General features: G+C 40.4%; 1 protein-coding gene across 1 annotated transcript; it reads left to right on the plus strand.

The window, feature by feature from the left end:
- The first annotated feature begins 1,284 nt into the window (after positions 1-1,284).
- On the plus strand, positions 1,285-23,733 carry LOC109051693 (Krueppel-like factor 13). Its single transcript, XM_019069181.2, has 2 exons — positions 1,285-2,061; positions 16,967-23,733. The coding sequence occupies exons 1-2, from the start codon at positions 1,611-1,613 to the stop codon at positions 17,290-17,292; spliced, it is 777 nt and encodes a 258-aa protein (XP_018924726.1). The 5' UTR covers positions 1,285-1,610; the 3' UTR covers positions 17,293-23,733.
- Positions 23,734-25,072: the final 1,339 nt, after the last annotated feature.

The raw sequence follows: 25,072 nt of genomic DNA on the forward strand, positions 1-25,072 counted from the left end.
AATATGAAATATTATTAATATTAAATATAAAAATAATAAATATTAAATTAAAAAAGAATAATACAAAACACAATAATTGTATGTATAAATAAATGATTTTAATATAATTGATCTTTTTAGGTTGAATTTCTTCCATTTGAGTTTTGAGGCAGCCATCTTGTGAAACTGGAATGCCGTCTTGTCGTTCTGCTGTGATAGGATTTGCCTCAGAAACACTGCATGAAATGCAAGAACACCCGGTTCTCGTGGTGGTGAAAGAATATGTAAAGTAATACAACCAGATGGCTCTCTGAATGCCATGTAGCCTTGCTCTCAATGAACACTCTGAACTTTCCAGAGAAGTCTATTGTGAATAGGACTGAAAGAGAGTACATGCTTTCGCACAGGAGAATAGTGCATCGTTAGAGCTGAAGTGGTGGGCTTCAGCCCTTTCTTTCCTCCTCTCCTGCTTTCACATGAAAAAGATTAAGTAACTTTTGAAACACTGATCTTGATTTTCACACCCACAGTCTGCTTGTGAAATGCGGGAATATGACTATATTTTCCAATCTGGGATTCTGTGTCTGTGTCTTCCAGGCCCATTTTACAGTATTGTTTCCATTCTATGGGGGCTATTGCGGCAACATACATTAAGTGAGAACTATTATAGCGACCACTGGTTTGTCATACAGTAAATTATATGAAATAATGTTGATTTTTCCAACCTAAATGGGTGCCATTATAAAGGGGGAAATAAGAGTGAGATCTGTGTCCAAAAAAATAAAATAAAAAAATTATATAATCCAGTATTCAAAGATAAGGAAATGAATCAAATAATAATAATAAAAAAAAATTCAGGTCAACTTTATATGCAAATATTATGCTTATAATATACATTTGCAATTAATAATAAAACATGCTGAATATAAGCATTATCACCAGGAGTCTCTGACTGTAGCCTACATTACAAATCCTGTTAAATTACAATTTTTTTTAAAAAAAAATGTAGGATTGAAGTCATTACAAAAATGCTTTGGGTGAGGGGTGGAATCTTTATCAATTTTACCATTACTTGAATAGTCCTTGAAACATTAACTCCATTCTCACACCTACCAATGCATGTCTTATATGTGCATTTAGATTCTGATAGAAGTTTATTTTACACTTTCTAAAAAGTTTGGTGGGGGCAAGTAAGGTAGTGCACTCCGGGACACGTCGCCATCCAATGAGTGCGCGCCCGCACGGTGACGTTGCCAAACGCTACCGGCCGACACGCCCCCAGCATGGATACAATCAGCTCTAATCGGCGCACAGCATACTGTCACTTTAACGTTGTGAGGTCTACAGCCACGATGGCAGTTTTGATACTCAATCCAGACAAGTTTTCAGAGTTCGCATCACAAGAAACTTATCTCTAAATGATGAAAGCAATCGGTGTGGCGCGCTCACGGCTCGATCTCGCATGATTTACATGCAGGATGTCAGTATTGCTGAAAAGCCGGTAAGATAGTGCAAAGTGCGAGTTACGAGAGCTGCCTATTCAGCATCACACAAAGGGATCTACGGAGTTCAGTGGTCTACTGGCATTGGGTTTGAATGTCATAAAGAAACAACTTCTACTCTTCAACGAAATGGATCACTTCGCAGCAGAGTGCCTTGTGTCAATGTCCAGCCAAGCAATTGTCCACGGTCCAAAGGGGAATAGAGAGATCAAGCCCGAAACTGCGGCTGCACAGAGGAATGGAGAAGAAACCAAGGAGCCTTTAAAAGACAACTCATCTCTTTTTGTGGTGGCGAGAATTTTGGCGGATTTTAATCAACAGACCCCCACCAATTTTGCCGAGCAGGCAAAAATAAAGGAGGAGAGCACGCCACCAACAGCAACCCTAACCAGAGATGATGGGAACTCTGCCACACCTACCACCATCACCGGCGACTCTGCTCTTAAACAAAGAAGCAAACGATTCAGGGGTCGAATTGAGCAAGAACCCCCACAGAAAAAGCACAAATGCCACTATTCAGGGTGTGAAAAAGTTTATGGCAAATCGTCCCATCTCAAAGCCCACCTAAGGACACATACAGGTCAGTTTCCATTCCTGCCAAGTGTATTGCCGTTTCGCAGATCCAACGTAAACATCGCGACATTTACGCGTTCGCACACTTTGGGCACACTGTGTTCCACACAAGGTCAGTTTTTGCGTGATGGGACAACTGTTGTGTTGCAGTGATATTCTTTATTAAACATGCATTAACTCTAACTAGTAGTTTTAATGGAAATAAATTGTTATTCGATGTAAATCTTGGCACGCCCACTATGAGGAAGCTATATGGTAAACAGCAACAGTTCTTCTCTCCCCAGTGCCTCGCCTATATGAGCCAACTCAACACACACATGTCCAATAAACCAGTTTGCAGTTTCAAGTTCAAATTTTATTGGCACCATTATTCTGCGTACAATGTTGCCAGCGCATTAATCCACACAATAAAACGGTCAGAAAAAAATAAATAATAATAATAATAAAACAAAGTGGCAGGAATGTTAATAAAAAATAATAATAGTGACAACAATGTACCATAAAATAAACATTCAACAAGAATACCAACAACAAAAATATTTACAACATATAGTGCGCGTGCTCATGCATAAACACATATTTGTACTATTCAATACCTTCTCAGAAAAATCTGCTCGCAATTAAATCTAACACACTGCTGGCGCAAAAAGAGCCAGGCACCCCATGATGTAATCGCTCATAAAGTCTTGTAGGCTATAGTTTCAGGAGGCGATGGTGGTAGTTTGCGTAAAGTCACTGGCGATAGCGCGCGGCGCAGACAGCGAACGGCTTTTAAAGTCCAGAAACAACGGGTTCGCGCATAATTTGGTTTTCTTTGCGTTAGTCCTTTAGATACATGCAAGGGGGTTAAAAATTAATAAAAGATGGGGGTTGGTGAGACTTCTGCGTTGCTTGTTTGACTGTTAAGCTCTTTGTTGTGATGTGCCACACCCCCGTCGGACAGACTGCCAGCTGATCTGGCCAGCAACAGACTCGACCAGCCGAGCGCTGAACCGCGCAGCGCACCCGCCCTCAGCTCAGACCTCAAGCCCTTTGTAATTAACGGTTAGGATGAAAAATACATTTAGAAAAGTAATTACACGTTTCTGCACCGCATTTTCACGCCTCGTGACGTGTATTGCCGCCGCAATCATTTTATTAACGCCGCGTTGTTGTCACATCAGACAATAGATGGTTCCCCCTGACAGGAAACCTGCTCTAAATCGAAACGTTCTTGACACCTAAAGGCGTTGTAGCCTCAGATCAGAGATAAACCGCAGAAGTGTAAATTGTGTCAGGGTTTTCCGAAACACACCCCTGGTTACTCTAAATGATGAATGTTCAGACAGTGCCATGCAGACAAAATGGATCAGATAGAGTTTCTGAAAGTCCTCTTATGGTTAGATTGATACACTCAGTTCTTTATCATCATCTCTGCTTTATGAAATATAGAAATTTAAGAATGTGTAGGCTAATTGTTGCTCATGTTGGTTGACCACAGTTATCTGAATATTAGGGGAGGATATATGTCTATATCCTAATTTTGCACATTCATTAATAGACTGTATAATTAGGTTGGTTAAGGTTCAGCTATTGTGCAGAATTTATAGCTTGGTTGTTAGCATTCTAATTAAAGCACTGCCATTAAATATATAAAAACAATATGTAACAAAAATCTAAGTGAACTAGTCCAGAACCCAACTAATCAACCATAGTGACTCATCCCTTGTGGTTATGGTGTTCTGAACATTTGATCTATGCTTGCTTATAATGACCTACCAGTTTAAACTGTCATCTTTGAAATTACAACATAGATAGCATATCTATATTTCAGTCAGAAGAAACAAAATCAGTCAGAATAATTCAAAATGTACTACCATGCATATCTGGATTTGCTTCCACCATGAATAGAATATCTTGTGAGGCAAGACTATTCCAAAACCTTACATTGACTTTAAAATAATACATACTGTGTATATATATATAGTGTGGGTTGACTGGATTTTTGGTACAGAAGGCTGTATATAATATGTAACTTTGAAGCTTTGATGTACTCAAGGTGGGTGTGTTGTCTACACAGTTGCTGTTCCTTTTAGTTTTTACTTTGCTTGATAATAGGTTGGGTCTTTTACAGTGTATATAATGACACGTTTATGTCAGAAGAACACACCACATACCACCCTGCATTCAGGCATATTGTTCTGTAAAACTCCAGCTTCAGTTGCGGTCCAGTGTATGGTGTTGGTTATGTGTCTAGTTTTGTGTTGACATGTCAAAGTAAGTCAGATAAACAGCTCAATTCATCGTTTGTGGTGAATTTGTTTATTGGTGTGTATTTAAGACCTCCCTCACTTCCTGTCTTTCAGTTGGGCTATTCTCTAAATTGCAGACTTTAGATTGGGTTTTACTGTAGTCACCGGTCTGCGATCGGACCATGATGCGGTTAAACAATGAGTGTTCCATCTCATTTGTTTTGGTAATCAGAGAATGTGGGTCATTTGAGTTCAGCAGCCCAGGCTCAGTCAACCTGCTCCATTCTGGGCGCCTTTCTTAAGCACTCAGCAGATTTTCCATCAGTCTCTACCAATGGAGCAAAGAGAAGATGGATCGTTCTCCCAGCAACGCACTGCTTTTAAACTGAAGGGAGAACACAGAGTTATAAAAACAAACTTGGGGAGCCAAAAGTACTGAGGACCTCATTTGACTTCAGCAAACGCCCTAAATTCCCTGCTGGTTCTGGTTTGCACCCTGCTTTGGATAATTTTTCTTAATCCAGCAGGAATTGGGCACAAAGAGTTGCGTCCAGCTTTCTACTTAGACCGTAGTGACGCCGATGGAGTCGTATACTGTAGCGGTAGGATAAAAGTTTGGGCTCTGGGGCTTTCCTTCATGTGCAAAGTTGCAGTCACACTAGTCAAACTGCTTTCGTAAAAACGATTAGTAATTCCTGAAAAATGCAACAGGTCTTGATATGTTTCTTTTTTGCATTTTACTGCCGTGGCAGCTTAGGGATAAAGTGTAAATATTTATTGAATTTGTTCACTAGATCTTTGCGGTGTTCTTGTGCTATTCCGTTGAACAAGTAGTTCCAGGGGAAAGGGGGGTGGCCCAAACTATCACAAGTGCAAGCTTGCTGGAAGATGAAGGCGTTTTATGATAGAACTGAAGCAGATGTACTGTCATGATCAAACGGCACAGAAATGTTGCACAGGGCTCCTCTTTGAAATGCACTGCAGCAAATGCAGTTGTTTAAATGGCACTGAAAGGAACTTTTAACTTTGTACTTTTGAAGACTATACAATATTGCATTAGTATAGATAATTGTGTCAGTGCAAAGTCTTTTAAGTGTTATTTCCCTTCCCAAGAATTTGTTACTAGTTTACTTAACTTTGTAAAGTACTTGTTTGCAGACTGAAATGACTTATACCACATTTGTTTGCCAAGCCTCCAATTTTAGGTTCTGGGTCTATTTGTAGCTCTGTTTTCTTTTTAAAGAAAGACTATGTATTGTAACACAGCAATTTTGTGGTAACCTGTGGTTACAGAGTGTCCCTCACTGAGATAAGTCTGGTAAAATAACCTTCTTGTGACCTTTCGAGAGGACTTTTTCAGTTTAGCCTGACTGTACTGCCACTGCCTCTGTTCTCTGGGTGCATCTTGGACTTAAATCTCTACTTTGGGGCAGTCATTGCATAATGGATATAGTGTCGGAGAGTCATAACCCGAAGGTCACGGGTTCGAGTTTCAGGTCCGGCAAGAATTGTCAGTGGGAGGAGTGAATAACCAGCACTCTCTCCACCTTCAATACACCGACTGAGGTGAGACCCTTGAGCAATGCACTGAACCCCCCACTGCTCCCCGGGCACTGCAGCAATATGGCTGGCCACTGCTCCAGGTGTGTGTTCACTACTGTGTATGTGTGCCCTTGGATGGGTTAAATGTAGAGCACAAATTCAGAGTATGGGTCACCATACTTGGCCACGTCACTTCACTTGTCAGGGTTTATAGTCATGTTAAGAATAGTTCATGGCCTAGGAGAGCATCAAGTATAATATTTGACATGTTTTATGGCTATGCACAGTCTCAAGGCAAAAAAGGAGGACACACATGAAAGTTGGAGAGGGTAGAAAGTAAGGAAAAGATTCCAACGAGCATGTGGATGGATAAGGAAGGGCTCATTAATCATCCTTATAAACACAGATGGACAGATTCAGAGAGATGCTTGCTTTGCATTTAATGAGTTGTTAACTGTAATGGTGCACAATATGCTTGCAGATGATAATTTATAACATTCTCATTACTTTATTAGGCCGCAGTTGACTTGTTACGAGAAAAGGAACCTGTGGTATTTATACATGCAGATGAAATGGGTGTGGGGCCATCGGGGATCAAAAAAAAAAAAAAGATTTTCACAAACCTGCAAGTTTCGGTTTAGGAAGAGGAAGTGACATGGCTTGAGGAGACTGTCAAGGCCATGGCTGTGACGTAATCTGGCTGTTTGTTGTGCAGAAAAGACATGGTGTCCTTTCAGTGCATGTGAATTTCTCATAAGTGAAGTTCCTCTGAAAGTGTTTTGCATGCAATACCTGACTTGAAATTTTTTTTTTGCTCAAAGTGAAACTGATGTAGTAGTACTTATACTTCTACAGCATTAGATTTCTACACATGTAAAGATTTAATGAAATGCAATAAAGCATTGCTCGATTCAAGTTGTGCAATTTGTCGCATAATGTTGATCACTTCAAAATATAAATTCAACTCGTCCCTCATTTTATAAAAAGAAAAAAAAAATGAATTAAAAATCAAGATTATGTGAGATACGTACAATGGAAGTAAATCAGGCCAGTTTTTAGAGGATTTAAAAGCACATACATAATTGTCTTCTGTTAAAAGTTGTGTTGAGGTGCAAATCTGTTTAAATCAAGTCATTTTAGGGTTTTAAGGATTTAAGTGTTGTGTCATCATGGCAGCAAACTGCATGCAAGTTATGCAAAAGATTAGTAAGACGTTTTATTTTGCACACTAAAATAAGGTTTCCATCTGTATTATGTTTATGTCTTGTGGCTATACTATTGAAACAGGGAGCATTTTAATGTTTCTGAACTGACTCCTATTGAAAATTAATATTATGCCTAAAATGCTGTCAATTAAGCTTAACTTGTCCTGAACCCAGTATATTTCTTTAACTAGCCTTCATTCGGTTAACTTCCTTTCCCATATAATCCTCTTTAAAGTTTTGAGGTATGGTATTCACTAGACTTGTGTTTGTTAGCATTCCCTTCCAATACTTTTTGAAAGTCAAGGCTAAATGAAAAAGTTCATTAGGTTCACAGATTGCTTTCAATGGCAAACCCATGACGGACCCTCGTGATCGTAATGGGTACATGTGGCCCCTGTGTTCTGGGTTAATCTCCCTCGCCCCATAATCTAATCTGCTCCCTGTACAACTCCATAATGTCATCTGGGCCCAGTTCCTAGACTCATTATCCTGATTGGGCTACTCAGGACCTAAATCACTAGTCCTTGTACTCATGGGAATATCTCCAGGGAAGTGGAGGGGCATGTTACCACATCAAGCCAATAAGTACTTCATAGAGTCTTGAATACTGATAGCACGCCTCAGATCACACTGTTAGATGATGTGCTGTGCAAGGGAGATTAAATGAGATCACCTCCAAGGCCTCAGAGGTTTTTGTAATCCTCCGCCGCATTGAGATGGTAAGTATGAGCAAGTGGAGTGGTGGGATGTAGAAGATGAGAGCGAATGCGGTACACACATTGCTCATTGTGCTAAGTGGGTTGGTGAAGAGAAGGGGGACACAGCAGGTTGAGGGTCTAAGGTTACCAAACAGCTTTGTCTGATCGCCTGCAAATATGAGGAGGTGGGGTTTCTCTCCAACCCGAAATGCTATGGGGAATAGGAGGACAGATTTTGTCACAAACTGATGAGCAAGACTGGCTAAAGCAGCTTTGTTGAGGGAAGGATCCTAAAAAGGACATTGTGCCACCAAAGACAGGGATGGGCTTTTTTACAAACTGATGAACTTTAAGTTATTTTAACGAGATTGGTTCAAATTAAAACATTTAGTTTTGAATCCTAACTTAGCATGATGTAGTCCTACTGTCCACCTTGAGTATTATGAAATAGATGGTTATTGACCCACTATGGATAGGGTCATCAGTAAATGTCATGCTGCATCTGTGTGTGGCTGGTATGCATTAGCTTCAATCACCAGAAGCACCATACATACATACAAAGCCCATAATGCCATATTTCACAGTTGGTTAGCTTTTTTGTTTGGCCTGTGAACTTATGTTCGTTACGTGACCCTTTGTATTGTCTTCAAGAGTCCCAGTAGTGTGCACAATGTAAAGATGACATTGTTTTGCTACAGAATTGGGTGCATGGACAAAAACAGTGTACGTGGTCAAATGTTCTCACTCAAACAATAGATCCGACCATTGGTTCAAGTGTGCATTAAATCAGCGAGTTCCTAGAACATCCTCCTCCCAGGTTTATAGCAAATACATGCAAAATTAAACTGACTCGTCAGCCATTCTTCTTTCCTCTGCGTTGGGTTATTTACAGACATGACATCCTGTGCAGTCATCCTGCCCGTAGTTCAGGTGGAAGGTTTTAGAGGATGGGTGGGACTTGGGCACTTCTGCCCTGTGCTGGGCACAGTGCCTTGGCTGGGGTGGAGTGTGGCTGCGCTCAGTGTGAGGGTGATGGCTTCACAGCAGCGATTCTACTTTTTCTGACTAAAACTATTTTCCGTTCCACACCCCTGGCCTGCTACCTTGTAACCAGAATATATGTTAGATGCCAAGAGTGCATGGGCTTGGCTGACCTACTTGCCATTCAGGATATGCACCAGCTAGTTAATTGGGAATGATGTTAAGCAGGTATTTTATGAGTTTTATATCTGCACCTGTGTTTGTTTGAGAAAAGATTAGTACAAACAGAAGTTAAAAGATCTAGGTAATTGGGTAACAATTTTGGAAAAAAAAAAAAAATGAAACCATATGAACCCAAAATAGATAAGGAACTTGATGCATATGCTTTGACTAGTTGTGTACACTATTCACACCATTTAACCAGTTATCTGTATGAATATGTTCTATCCATATAGCATGTTTCTTTTCTGATTTTTACTGTCAGCCTCCTGTGTGAGGGGTAGAAACCATGCTTTGGTGCATCTCTCTCTCTCACTCAAATATGATAGGCTGAAGTGCTGAAGACCCCTGGGTGTTTCATCATGCACTCATCCACCCTTTTGCAGTCATCCATCTCTCTGAAGCAGCCCTAGCTGACGGGAATAGAGTTCTCTTATTTTTCTTTCATATGAAGAAAAGCAAACAGTTTTAGATGCTATAAAAGCCAAAACACAACTGGGACTGATTGACTTACCATGGATTTGGTATTGGAGTTGGTACCTTTCAAACTCTGCTGAACTTATGTATACTTTAGTAAGCTTTGGCAGAGTCTTATAAAAGCGAGTCTGTTCCTACCTAACCATCCCCCCATTGCCCTGTGTCCTCTACGCCCACCCATAAGGGCGTAAGGTGACAGAACTGCTGAAGCGTTGTACAGTTTGAGCTCTTTTGCTTTCTTACATTTACTATGTATGGGTGTCGATTTCTCTGTGCAGGAAGAAGGGGATCTGGAGCTAGTGTGGAGCTGTATTTTCAGCTTCCTGAAGCATGAGCTGCTAGCTTAGGGTCTCACGCAAACTCTGTGTGGGGCGCTAACACTGTGATTTGTGGGTGGGGATGTACTGTACAGAGAGGCATAAGTGTGGGGGTGGGTACAGGGTGGGATCCGTGGTCAAAGCCCTCCATTGATGTAGGTCACTTACTCAGCTGCATCTGCTGGCAATCTGATTTGGTGATTCTCTGTGTATTTGGGTTTTTGTGATGAGGATTGAGGGGGCAAACAAAAAGAAATGGAGAGAGGTTATTTTCTGCTGTCTGCCAGACCCTTGGTTTCCTTCCAGGCTTTTTTATTGACAATAGCTCTTGCCAGTGAGATGTTTGACCCCTTACTGTCTCTGTATGTGGAGGATCCGGGCCTGTGTGCTCTTCCAGGCGTGGCTGTGGGATGAAAAGGATAATTCAGTGGACAGTTATGGGGGAAGGGTTGGCTTGGTGGTTTCAAATAGAGAGGATCTTACTGTCAGTGGTGTCATACTCAAGGTAAACCTTCAGGAACTAAATATGTTCAAAGAATAGATCATCCATTAATTAGTGTTTAGATAATTTACTTACCCGTGTACCATGACCTTTCAAACCTGAATGACTTTTATTTTGCAGAAAACAACAACAAAAAAGATAGTCTAAAGTATGTTTCAACAGTTTCGAGTCAATGAAAGTCAGTCACACCCAAAATAACAGTGGACCCCACTGACTTTAATTGTATCGACAAATAAAGCACTGAGGCATTTCTGAATGAAGGAAGAGATTCATACAGGTTTGTATCAACAATTTGAGATTAACTATCCCTTTTTAAGTTTTGCATCACTCAAGGATGTGAACAGAGCCTCAAAGAGATTTTTAACTAATGTTTGAATCTTTATACATGGTTGACGATAGTGGAAACTTGTTCAAGATCAGCCTTCATTAGCACTTTTTGTTAATAGCCATTTAATTTATACTCTTATAAGAGTATAAAAAATAAAATTGAGCTCAGTGTCCTGACATTTAGCAGGCTTTGTGTCTGTACATGAATGTCAGATCTGTGGGTGACCCCACCCACCTGCCTTTGCCTGATCCCATTCGCAGTCTTATGGCTATAACTGTCTTAATGGAAAATGGGGTTAAAATAATTACGCTGTGTTGCAAAACAATCCTAGTGGCCCAGTTAGGTCAGGACCCACAGGAAGGTCCATTCCAAAGCTACAACAATGAGTAGGGCAATGCTGTGAGATGTGCTCTTTGTGAGGTGGGAAAATATAGAGGGGAGGGGACATAAATCTGCAGCAGTTGTGGCTGCTTCCTCATATAATGTGTCTTAGACCGTGTGTGCACATGTGCTGTAGAGACTGGGAGGAGTGAGTTATGTCTACTAGGCTTGGAAGGCTTGATTGAAATGCCTGATGGTGAAGGCTCTTCCGTCAGACACAAGGCCAGTACTATTGTTCACATTTCTCAACAGCATTAAAATCCTGGGAGGAGAATGTGCAATTGAAAGGCAAGTGGTTTTTAGCGTTTTTCATGGAAGACAATAGATGATGATAAATTAAACATAGTTGCCTTTGTCACAATGTCTCTGGACAAGTCTGGCCCAGTCCTAATCGTTGCACCTGACCTAGCCGTAATGTCTTTGTTACACCCACATCCATTAGCATTAATCCTCAATTTCTCAAAGTCACTGTCACGAACAGAGTACTGAAAGCCTGATCTGACTCACAAAGACTCAATGTGGTTAGTCAACCCGGCAACCCCTCCCTCCATTAGCACATGCATATGTGTGGTGCACTTCTGTCTTTTTTGTTCCATTCCTACAGTTGTCTCTAAATGCTGTGATCTGGGTCAAACCACCAGGAAAGTTTTCACTCAGTCAGCAATCTGCTCACTAGACCTTGATGAGATTAATATGAAGTTGTGTCTTATGTAGATATGACGATAATCCTGACTATTTGTTAAATTGCCCATGACTATAACGTAAGTCCAAGCTATGTTTGTGCCAGACTTTGTGGTTTATGGTCTCCATGGTGTGTTGCAGTCTCTGTGAACTCACCTCTTGGCAATCTCATTTAGATGGAGGGCGTGACCTAGATCTTCTCCCAACTCAGTTGCTGATGTGATTGCATACACTCCCAAAATTCCCTGCTCCTGTGGGGTAGTGATGAGATCATCTCGGCAAGCATCTCATCCCTGGTGGAAAGGAGAAAGCTGAGCTGTTGGCAGAAATTCCCCCACTTTGCGGAGAGAAGCTAACAACTCTCTCGCAGACAGTCTTGGAAACTTTGCGATTAAGAACCGGCCTGTCTGGGTCTCCAGTGGCCCAAAGCAGTCTCGTCATTAACATTGAGGGCTTGAGCTGGCAGACTTCTGCATGACCCACCAGGAATAAATTACAACCTGCTGGTAAGTGCTGCAACTACATTTGTGGTGCCATTTTGGAGATCAGGCTTGTTGTGGTTTTCCACAGATAACAAATCAGTGGTAGACCGGAGGCTAGGACACAGTGTGCCCCTGATTCAGAATGTCTGATCTAATTGCAATCACCATGGGCAACATCGGGATCTAATACATATTATATTGAAAGCATCATGTCTTGGTCTAGTTTACATCTGTATTTGTAGTATAGTTTTTGCTTTGCCTCCGGCTAAAGATAACTGAAGGCACATGTGTACTGTCTGTAAGATACTTGGCCAAAAACCTTGCAAAAACTAAATCTTTATGGCTGGAAATAGACCTTTTATACTAATCTAAGATCAGTTTTCACTGTACTGGTCCTGACCTTCATTACTGCAAGTCAAAATTAACAAATAGCACAGGGTTTCTGCTATAAACTCCTCTACTCCATTTTATGTGGGCACTGTGTGTTGTCTGCAAGGGATATGTCAGATTGGTATCTAGAGGATGAATTTAATGTCTTCTCCTAATTACCTAATTAAAACGTCTTCTCAGTCAGAACTGCTTCCCGAATGACAGCAGCTGACGTTGGACTTGCAGACTATGCTAATTTCAAAGCATGTTCTAGGGCATCAAGTATGTAGCTCTTGAACAAGCCTAGAGAGTCCACTTTGAGAGGTTGTAAAGGATTTGTAAGACCTCCCACTGGAGGTCCTTACTGCCTTTCTCACGTAGTGTCTGGCTGTCTCCATCCCTACCTACGTCTCCGCCTGCGTAAGTGGCCTCACGGTTGAAGTAACCTGAGGAATTTTATCTCACCCACACAGAGATGCTGGTAGCTCTTGTTGGAACAGGTGAGCGACACCAAGTCTCCTGGATCAACATTCAGTCTGTACTTGTGTTGCTCAGATAGTGGCCCGATCAGATGTCTGTGGCATAGACTGTTCACCTCAAAAGGCCCTTTTCTCCCATTTCCTACAGATAAAAGGGAATCTGAAGTTGTTCTTTCTTCAGGCCCTCTATGCAATCGAGTCGTGGATTTGCGATATGTTTTTGTACTTGAGAGAAGACATGAGCAAGAGTTTATTTACTGACCCAGTGGCCCCAAAAGGGAACAGTTCTAAAAGGCTGCTGTCTGTGACATAATGGTATCACCTCTGAAGGGAAACACTGTTGCTCGGCTACCTTCGCTATTGGATGTCCTTACTAGCAACTGTGATGTAACTGCTGCAAAGGGTAACTGGGTCACTGTGTTCGTTAACACAGAGGTCGAATCTAAAGCTCTTCTAATTACTAGCCCCTGTTGCGAAAAAGACTTGGGCACATGCAGGGCTGGTTGCACCACACCAAAGAGGGTGTACAGTAGCTCATCAGTGTGAAGACATGCCAGTGCCCATGCAACACAAACCACTTCGAAAAAGATAAATATATTGACCTCAGGCTAGGGGATGAGTAAAGTTTACATAAATTTTGTTGTGGGTATTTGCATGAACAGTTTGACACAGTTGCAACATGGGTTATGGCCTCGCTAGTGTTTCCCAGGGGGAAAAAATAGGAAGTGTCCTCAGTGTCCCTTTTTGATGTGGTAGATAGAGCCACAGCAACTTCCATCTGTTATGAAACTGTTACAAGCTGGACAGTGCGACCTTTTTACATAAACCTACTTTAGAGCCACGTCAAGAGCGCCCTTGTTGGTGATAATAATATTCCTGGAAACATGTCTCATTTGAACTTTTAGTCATGGTTAAACCATGCAAGCAGCAAATTTTAAGCATGGTAGTTGCAAATGTTCTTGTCTGTAGGGTAATGCTTTGTGTAACAGATTCTTTTGAGCTTATATGCTAGCTGCCCAGTGCACTAGCCTTTGCAGCGAACTGCAAACGGTGTAATTGTTGACAGAGTTTCCTGTTATTAAAACAAAGCTATAAATATTAGATGGGAAAGTATAAACTTAAAAAAAAAAAAAACGAAAAATTGTTGACAACTAACTGAAATAAGTTTAATTAGAAGTATTAAAATGATTAAACTAAAATTTAAATAAAAACTATTTAAAGCTATATCTAAATAAAACTGCACTAAAATTTCAATTACTAAAGCTAAAAATTAAAATGAAACCCGAAAATATAAAAATAAAAGCTAGTTGAATATATTAATAAATACTAAAATGTATTGTACAGGCATATAACTGATAATAAAATAACTGACTGCAAAGAGCGGAATTTTTTTTGGTTCTCTGTTGTAACCTGTGAAATATTCATAATATTGCAACTCTTACCTTTGCTCTGAAGCTCCTCACCACTTATAACTCACACTTTACAACCTTGAGTTCCCACAGACTCTTTCTTGCATTAATTAGACTGTAAATTACAGGTTGGCTCCTGTCATTGCTGAAGGGAGAATCTCAGACCATCCACCGCGCTGTCCCCATTCCTACTACACTAATGTTAGATCTTGTATTTATGTTTATATGCCACAATCATGACTAGATTTAGGAGGTTTAAAAGGGTCAAACAAAAGTGACTGTCTCAGATTAGTTATTGTGGGTGTGGCACGTTTGAAGATTAGTGGATTTAAATAGCAGCTTTGTATATTTACGGTATGTTTGGATGGACTTGAATATGTGTGTGGCAAATGAGTATCAGATGATGTGTTTTTGTACCAATGAGAGCGCTAAGAAGTTTTTTGCTTTACTTAGAGTGGGAGTGAGTTTTTGTGTGTGTGTGTAACTGTATATTTTTGTGCGTTTCGTCACGTGGGTGTGTGTGGGAGGATATATAATATGACAGATTCAAGTGAACCTACACAGACATTGTTGTGGACACAAAGCTCATTCACACACAGACTATATTTTCATGTGTGTGTGAAGGTTTTATTTATTGACATATAACATAGCAAGGGTCTATGTGTGAGGTGCATATGTCATCACATTACTTTTTTGTATGTGTGTTGTTTCCAATAGTGGGACCAGGTCTTTCTGAAAGTGAGTGACATGTTATAGATTTAGATGGGGGCAGTGTAGACTCGCTCTGCCTGGTGTTTCTCTCACTTTTTCAATCTTTTATAGTAGGGGGAAGGGACCCCAGCAAAGCTGTCGTCCCACACATAAATTTGGAATCACGTATATGTTTCATTTGAAGTTGTTTTCCGTGGGGCCTTAAGGGGAAACCACAAAACAAAGGCAGCAGCAAAAAGCTGTCTGGATCTCTGTGTACTTTGCCTGTTCTGTCTAATTTAACCAAGTAATGACTGAGATGTCTGGCTTTTTTTCTTTCCTGTTCTTTGCCTTTCAAAATTATGAAAAGTGCAGTCACAGAACACACAATATTCAGCGGTGGTTTTAAGACCTTTGTGGTGGTGCTGCTAAGGGAGGAAAAACTGCTGTTGAAAAGCTGGTAAAATGAGTAAAGCAATTCTCACATTTTTAGAGGAAGACAACCAAGGAAATGGAGCTAAAATGCATGTTGTATCTGACGTGTGCACAAAGAAAGAGGGTGTTGGTACCGCATTTACTCGACTGTGAGGAAACCACACCGAGATATATGGTCTCATCTGGCTTTGGGTAGATTTGTGTCTAAGCCCACTTTTATTGCCTGAAGGGGAAGGGGTAGGGTATAATTTTCCATGCTTTTGGCTCATTGCTAGTTTCGCGTTTGAGTACAAGCTGGGGCAGGGTACCATAGTAAAGACCATTAACATAACTAATTAAACTGGCTGTCTGGCTCTGCAACATGTGGTTGTAATGGGGGGTGGGGGGAGAAAAAATACTTTGCAAAGTTGTTTCTAGATGTGTGCCAGGTCCAAATAAACCAGTGACTATGTGTTTGTGTCCATCAGTTATCTCAATAATGAGTCAATAAATCCCATAAGCCTCTTTGGAGCAGTCAAAGTGATACAAGTCCCCATAGTACTCTCATGATTCTCCAATTAGCATGATGCAATGCTTATTGGGCTGGAATATATGGTTCATTTTCAATGCAGTGCATTCTTGGTTTAATGTGTGGGCTTTTCACTCAGCTTGGCGATTGTATAAAAAAAAAAACAACTATTTTGCAGACTTCTATAGGAGAGGATTAGCACGCTCTCATGAGCCGCATCTAAATAGTTGTGCCACATCAGGTCTTTCACGTCTGGTTAAAGACTGCTCATTTTGGGATTTTAAAAGCCATCCGTGGAAGGTAAACCCTTGCGTGATCTGGATTTGAATGGTCTGGGTCATTCACTGTTGTTTTTAGTGTGAACTGATCTTGATTCTGAGGCGGTTTAGCTGCTCTAGTTTGTGAACTTGGATTGTATGGGGCCTGTATGGCTTTTGTGCACTGTTTTAGGTTCACCTTTTCTTCTGTGAAAGCTTGAACGTTAGCATACCAAGAGAAACCACAAAACTGTTTCTAGATCAGTTTAAAAGAGTATATTATGCCAATGAGGCATGTCGACACGGGCTGAATGGGGGCCATGTAGAATAAAAAAGGCAGCAGTAGGACTTTCTGTGCTGAAAGAGTTCATTGTCCACATAAGGGCTGGACTTGGTTCAAATCAGTTGGCACCGTCGCCCCTATTTCTAGCTGTTAGCGACGTGTGGTGGTGTTTATGATGTGGCCTCCTTAACACCTTGTTTTTTGGAGCAAGTTTACAGTTTCAAAGTAAAGTTTCAACAATCAAACACTCTGAAGTATTCTCACAGCTGCAACTTCTTATTTGTAGATGGCACATTGGCCTATAATCTGTGAAGAGTGTAAAGCTTGTATAGCTTTACAGTCTGTTTTGAAAAAGTCACATATGTCTTGAGTGATCATGAATGTGTGTAGTAAACACTAACAGCTGTGTGTTCTGCTTTCTCTATGTGTTTGTCACAGGAGAGCGCCCCTTTCCCTGCACCTGGCCTGACTGCAGTAAGAAGTTCGCTCGCTCTGATGAGCTGGCACGGCACTATCGCACCCACACGGGCGAGAAAAAGTTCGGCTGCCCCCTGTGCGACAAGCGATTCATGCGGAGCGACCACCTGATGAAACACGCACGGCGTCACTCCGACTTCCAGCCGGCCATGCTGAAGAGGCAGCACGGCGGTGGCAATGCCACCGTCTCAAGCAGCACGCGCCCTGGCTCCCTCAGCGATTACAGTCGATCCGACGCCTCAAGCCCCACCCTCAGCCCCACCCTCAGCCCCGCCAACTCGCCTTAACCTGGCCGCACTTTCTTCCCACGCCGCCTGGGTCTCCAGGCTCATTTTTAAAATTTTTCTCTATCCATCATTTTTTCCCCCTAAAAAATTTAGCGGCATAATAAGCGCCATGCTAAACCCCGTTGCTTGCTGTGGTGTACTGTACTGTACATAACTGCTTCTTGTAGTGCAATTTTCTTGTGCAACCCCTAAAAGAGAAAAAAAACATAAAAAGAAACTGCCTTTTCCACATGGCAATATTTACATGATGTACCATATGTCTGTATTTTTATAGCTTCTGGCCACAGCCTCTTTCCATTATGGGTTTTTGTTGCTTTCATATACAACCGCTCTGTTCAAATGAACTAAAAAGTTGAAAGGTTTGACAGGTAAAGATGTTTCTTTTTATTTAAAACGGGTGAGGGAGAGGGGCACACATACACCTCAGGATTCAGAACAGTTTTTTTCTCCTTTAATACTCACATTGACTGCACAAAACAAGCATCACTTTACTCTGAAATTCAACGGAGGTTGAATTTTGCGCCCTGCTCAGGGATGGCCTCATTAGCTTGAAAGAATGAACACGATGAAGAGAAACATACGTTAAGAAACAGCCTTACACATGGACAAAAGGAAACTTTGCACTCTTTTTTTTTTTTGAGTTGGTTGGTTGGTTTTCACATCAGGGGAAGCAAATTCTGGCTTTTAACAGTCATTCAATCTCTTTATTATTATTACTTATTATTATTTTTTTTTTTTTGTAAATCACTTTTAACGAGAGGCAGAACCACTCAGCAGATACGAACGGTTGAGGGGGGCAATTCTGTCTTGAGACTGGAAATGACTATTTTCAACATCGCTATCTCCCACTAACCCTGTAGTCACACAGAGCTCTGTTGGCCTGGCTCCATGTTTCAAAGGGAATCCTCTCAATATAGCTTGAATGTCATTATCAGTCCACTTTTACATGCTTGAGCCACCCAATGAGGAGAACAGACAGCACCACTTCTCTCGGTGGACTAAACTAAACTCCCCTTGAAAATTTGGAGGCTGAAGTTTCAAAGCAGCTGTTTCCTCAATAAAAACAGCACATTCATCAACTTCAGGGTTTTTCACTACAGTCTGACACATTCAAAGGGACTTGTCTGGACATACGCCTACTTCAGACTCCAATAAAGACAAAAAGCACATGAGCAGAATCCACCAAAGACCAAGGTGTGAACGAGAGAACAGATAGGTTTTTTTATTCTACCCAGAGGAAGGAGGGAGGGAGGGATGTTGGCATTCTCTCAGGTAACAGCAGAAGTCCTGGCCCTCTGCTCTCCGCAGAGCTCCATCTGCAGAGGCCTTCCACTTAGGAAACTGTATCATCCTACACAGGGCTATTCATAGCACACTAGCCAGGGAGACGAGAGCCATTACAGCGGAGCTTTACACACTCTGTCTAGCTCACTCAATCTGACAAAAAGGAGTGGGCGTATGAGAGGGATAGATGGAGGGCCAAAGCAAAGTTTAAAAGAAAGAGATATCAGATCTACACACCATGTCATAACCAGGCACCATGCAGCATATAGTAAAGTGACAATATTGCAGTCATATTTGAAGCTTAATATACAGCTATGTGAAGCTGGAATTTGGACCAGTGAGATTTGACTGTGGGCAGAGTTACCCAGCAAAACAAACAAAAATCAAAACCATGTGGTTCACAAAATGTCTTGTCAGTTATCAATTGTCATTGCACCTGGTTAAGACTAGTAGTTGACCGATATGAGACCGATATGCAACTAATGTAATACCAATATTTATATAATAGAATTTAATGACAGAAATGATAAATTAATGATAATTTTAACAAATTTCAGTTATGTAATTAGTCTGAAATACCGGTTGTTTGCCGATACTTGTAATCTCAAAATGCATAAATATTGGTTTGAATAATCAGCCTGGGCTGCATTTTCCAAAAGCATCATAAGGCTAAGTACATCTTACAGATCATGGTGCTTATGATGCTTTTTGGAAATGTAGCCCTGAACAAAATATCGGTCATTAAAATACTGTTATCTGCCAATACCGATAATCAAAATGACCAATTAATGGGCCTTGCTGATATATTGGTCTGTCAGACACTGTTATCAGCCGATATAGTTATTCATGAAATGGCCAGATATCAGCAGATTAACCAGCCATCCCGATTAATCGGTCGACCACTAGTTAGGACATGGATTTACAACTCATTGTGAACAAGATAGTCAGAGCAGATGTATCAGGATTGTTTCACTTTGTGGTGGGAAGAGCAACAGGCCTCCATGAGAACAAAGAGCACTATCTACAGGAGGCAGGAAAGAGGGGTTTGGCCCATAGCGAGACAGATAAAGACAGAGGCTTTATCAGGAGCTGAGCACTCCAGCAGAAGAAACACCCAGTCAGCTCCCTCTCTCTCACACATGGAAACCTCCCTCCCCTCTGCACTACTCCCCTCTCACCCGCCAACAGCATCCCACAATGCATTGTGGGAGCTTAAAGAGGGAAAATGGCCTTGTCTGATTGGATAGCATCCAAGCAGCCAGCAGGGGGGTTGTAATGGAGGAAGTTGAGGCCCAAATCATAATGGCTCACAGACAATAGGCATGATGTGGTATCAAATCAGAGTTGAGCATGTTGGGAATTTTTTTAATGAGATGTTATCAGTATTTTTTTCCCCAGTTTGGCACTGTCGACTACTCGGACAAGATAAGTCACTCTTTCTTTAAATGACTGTACTTTTTCCTCAAGCACAGGGAATCACTCGCACATCCTTTCTTGTTTTACTGTTGCGGATCACTGATTTGTCAGTGTGACCACTCATTACCTCAATGAACAGCTGCTTTCAAACTTGACTCGTTAAAAAGGGGGCTTTAGGCATTACTACTCGATTTGTACATAATCATACATATCAAGTGAACAATGAATTTACCGTCCTTAGTCGCTTCAGCCTGCGAGGATATGAAAGGTTACCGTGAGAAACTGTCGACCGGGCCTTACTCGCTCAGGCGAAAGGCATAACAGTCCCTCCAGGAACCGAGGCACCGCTATCAAAACTACTGTGGCACTGCCTTATCCACTGTCTCACTTTCCCATACGCGCAGTGTTCCTAAAGTGACACTTTAATATTCATTTTCCAAACTTTCTGTGACAGTTTTTCACTTATAAACTCATTATTCAACACCAGCCATCTTGTCTCGTCTCATATTATCTTGCACGTTTTCCTTGCCCACCCTCCATGCCCAGCGTGGGGATACCAGCATCAGAGTCGCCCAGCTGGACGAGCGCTCCAGGGCTTGAGGAGCAGGTGGGGAGGCCTGTGAATGCCAGGCCTTGTCCCCCTTTTATCCTTCTAACAGCCCCCATCCCCCTCCTAGGGGCCTCTCTCATAGCCCTCAAAAAAAAAAAAAACCTCCACATAATCATGGCTTTCAGCTAAAGAAAACAGCCCTAATCAAAATAAACAGTGCCACAGCGGCATTATTTCTGCAATAAACCCACACGTAAAGCTGTCTAGCTGCGATTGCACCCTCCCCTGGCCCTTTAAAGTCATTTCAAATGCGATGTCAACCATCGCCATTGCGACATCGTCAACTTTAGCCGATTTCTCCTCCAGAATTTCGCACGTCAGTTTTACTTCCAAAGTAAGCTGGCCATGTATATTCCCTGTGTGCAAGAAATTCATTTGTAGACATTTTATATAAGTTGCTGTTCAACGCCTTTGATTGTATCTTGCAAATACTCCCAACTGCTGGTCAGTAGAGGGCATTTCGGGGCAGTATAAGGTCGGTCTGAACCAACCTCCTCTTAATTAATACTTCTCAAACCTGGTAAAACATGTTCGGTGAACATCGAAAAACCCGAAACCTGCAGGCAACACAAGAGCGAGTATTTGGGTACTGGTTAGATGGAGTATACACAACAACTAAATATATATTTTTTCCTTATAATATTTACTGAAAATGTATTTTCTCAATGCAAATTCACTCACAGCCCAGGTTAGTGTGAATTACATGTAAAAACGAATACATGCGTGCTTGTGTTTCTGTATTTTTCACTGTACCGATACTACTTGAATGCGAAGCAAGACCATTGAACACAGGTGGAAACATGTCTAGGTCATGACAAGTCAAACTGTACCTGCTACGTTTCTCAGCTTAAAACCCACGGATGTACTCATTTTTCTTTATTTGTTCAATATTTCTGCATTGTGTTGTATTTTTGCTTTCTGATTATTTTCTTTGTGTTCAGATCTTAGCTGTTTTTATTATTATTATTAATATTTCATGCGAAGTTTGTTGTTAGTGTTTCATAAGGCTTGCTTTTCTGTCTGCCGCAACAATGCTAGTAAAATTAGACACTGAAAGAAAGCTTTTTGTCAATAGCGGGAGATAGGTGTATAACCACCAAATTTGAAAACATGGAGGGTTAAAGGTGGTTTTAAGTGAGAAAAAAGGGAAATATCCTAACTTCTCAAAAACATTGCGTGAGACTGAATGCGATACACATGATTAAGTCTGATATATCGCATTACCATAGAGACCACAGCATTGTGAGTAGATAGTCACATTCATGTTTTATTGTTTTGTTATTTAACATAATTAGAATTTCATCTGTGTTTAATTTTTCTATCATGTATCTTTTCAAACTCATACCTCTACAAAAATCAAGAAGGTTATGATTTTTTTTCATTTTTTATTTTTTTTTCATTGGATGGGGTATTAGGGGAAATTGTTGGATTTCATATCTGAATGAAAATACAATATTTTTTATGAATTATCATGGTCTTACGAGCCACAGAGCATCATATTGAAAGCGAATCATCTTTCATGAAATTCATTCTACCAGTAAACCCACACACCCAACTCAACGAGAAACGATTTGTTTTGTACAAATCTATTTGTTCACAAAATCCGACAAAAGATTTTGATGTCATTTATTGAATCCTTCAATCCTACATTCAACAAACTGCATGTTAGTTCAATAACGAGTGCCAAAGGCATTGGAAATGTGATTTAAATCAACATATACAGTGATAGTCAAGATAAATATGAGCTTGTACAGTTTTCTATGAGTGATGTACGTTTTTATGTGTATGTAGCGGGGTGAATGATGTATTAGATGCGCGAGTATTTCTAATTTACCCCTTTTGTTTGATCTTGATGTACTTTTTTATTTCTTTCAGTTATGTTTTTCTTAATTTGTCACTGTTGTACATATTAGTAAAAGTGAAAGCTCAGATATTAACCTGTTCACCATCCTACGTGAAAGCTCTACCATTCCAAAGGATTGCAATTACATTTGCTATAAACATGCTGCTTATATCCAACCAATGCATCAAAGCTTCTTTTCTTTGTATTTATTTTGCTCTTATTACTCTTTTATTTTTGACTGTGATATATGTATTACATGACTTTTGTTACTAGTTAAATTTGGTACTTAAACACCCCCCCCCCCCCTCCCCAACTTTGCTGTCCTTCCCACATCCTGTAAACCTCTTCATACTCTTCAGCCATGCCACGTTCTGATACATTCAACAGAATAGAGAAAAGACAAGATGGCTTCCATACAAATGTGCAGTTATCAGTTCCAATAGTGTCTTCCCATGCAAAATAGGGTCAGTTTGAATAACTGATGATCTCAGTGCTGATGGAGGAAGACGTTTTAGTAGGATGCTATTGCCAAGGGTGCTGTAGTGCCACGACTTTTCTCGCTTTTGGCATTGGGTGACTGCATTAGAAGAGTTGGGTTCTTGTTTAATAGATGTTACCAAAGGCTTCAGGATCGAATTAATGAATGTTTATGTCGCGTAGTTGGAATTCAGTCGTTTGAGGGTTTCAGAAAGTGTTTTAATGAAGCGAAAGAACTAAGGGGCATTTTAAAAATATATATCGCACCCAAAACTCATTTTTAGTGGAAACAATCAAAGAAGGCTGACAGTTTTCAACATGGATATGCAAAATTGACAACGTTGGTTGACCTTCATTCACACATTCAAAAGGCTTTTTTTTAATTTAATATAGTCCAATAAATACATATCTGTGAATATGTACGCATACAAAACATTGCCTTTACAGTCCCACCAGTTAAAGTTGGACGTTTCGGTGTGAAGATCACTTACTGGTGAAAATTACACTGTGTTTTTGCAGTTAGATGTTTCTCCAAAGAACCTATGGATATGTTAATGCCATACAGTGGTTGTCTATCCAGGTAAACAAAGCAAAATGCTTAATGAGTTGCTAGACAGTTAGCGCAACTTCCGAAATGGATATTTACGATGTCATGTGCTCACAAACATCATTTAGTTGAGGTCTGCGTAACGGTAGCCTCTTATTTGAAATGGTGGAAGTGGATTTAAGTCTTAGCCATGGCTTTGTTTCGACTGTTGTTTGTTTTGTCTCTTGCTCAACTCAGGAGACACTAACTGCTTTTGAGGGCTGTGGTCATTTCTGTTAGTCTGGTCGTCTGCCAAACCATGTGGTTGGGTTTGAACAACCTAACAACTATAAAAAACGCAGGGCGCCCATTTTGTCTCTGATCCCCAGGCTTCATGACCTAGTCGCCCTCATTTGAAGAGATTCACGCAGACGACCCCCTACCGTTCGCCGAAATTCATTTCAAATGAATACGCCGACATTTCCCATAAGATAAAACCCCATAATCACGCTCTGAAGATCAGACACTGTGAAAGAGCCCTTTGAAAGACTGAATGCATCCTCGTCCATTGCAGTTTCCATGCGACTTTTCTCTCCGACTCCTGTGAAATCAGTTCAGGTGGTCCTGATATGGGAACAAAGTGATTTCAGATTCCTCCCTCTTCATACATACCAGTCAAGCACATTGTGTGCAAATGCTCTCCTATCGTAGAGATTTCGATAAGTGTTGTATATTGAATCGTAGTGAGGCTCTAGCGGCCTCATGCTGTCCTGTAGACGTTCGCCGCGTGAACTCGACTTGCCTTCCTATTGTACGTATTCGTCTGTATTTTAACAATCTATTTTAACGACACCGTGTGATGCCTGCTCCAGTGACTACATGACGCTGGGTTTCTATTTCCCAGCATCTCTGTACCTTGTACAATAGCTCTTCTCTAGCAATGGCCAGTTCTATTCTCCATAACCTCATTCAAAACAACTGCCGCATAATGAAACTGGTTTTTTGTTTTGTTTCAAATTTTATTTGCAATAAACCAAATCACTACAGTGAAGTATTACAGTTGTACAGTTCCTTGAATTATTCAGATTATATTATTGTTGCTGGTCTATGGTTGCTCTGCTGTACCTTTTTATGACCTTTTATTTTTACATGTTAGACAATATTGTGACTATGTCCTATGCAAATATGAGAATTAACAAGAATTTGTCAATGTTGTCTTAACTTGTATGCATGAAATAATGAAATATACAATTTAAAATAAAATAATAAATAAAAAAAAAAGAACCAACTCTCATACATTAATTTATAATTTTTATTTTCCTTGTTTCCAGGTTATAATTTTGGACAATATACATATGTTAATATTAATAATATCATATATTCATTTCATATATTACTCATACCAATACATTTAAGTGTAAGCATAGGTGTGAACAGCTATTTAAAATGTTTACATTAATAAAAAGGTTTCATTTTTTTATTATACATATTTTGAAAAAATATTCTTAAATATAATTTATGATTCATATTAAATTAAATTAATTTGAAATAACTGACTTTAATTATTATTTAATAATATGCTATTTTTTATCATTGAATATTATATTATTTTTTTAAAATATAA

The sequence above is a fragment of the Cyprinus carpio genome, chromosome B25, assembly GCF_018340385.1.
Source record: "Cyprinus carpio isolate SPL01 chromosome B25, ASM1834038v1, whole genome shotgun sequence".
In the NCBI taxonomy this organism is placed as follows: domain Eukaryota; kingdom Metazoa; phylum Chordata; class Actinopteri; order Cypriniformes; family Cyprinidae; genus Cyprinus; species Cyprinus carpio.

Excerpts from the sequence above, each read along its gene's own strand:
- LOC109051693 (XM_019069181.2), top strand. The coding sequence starts at position 1,611 with ATGGATCACTTCGCAGCAGAGTGCCTTGTGTCAATGTCCAGCCAAGCA. Across the intron at positions 2,062-16,966 it reads CCACCTAAGGACACATACAG|GAGAGCGCCCCTTTCCCTGC; the intron begins GTCAGTTTCCAT and ends TGTTTGTCACAG.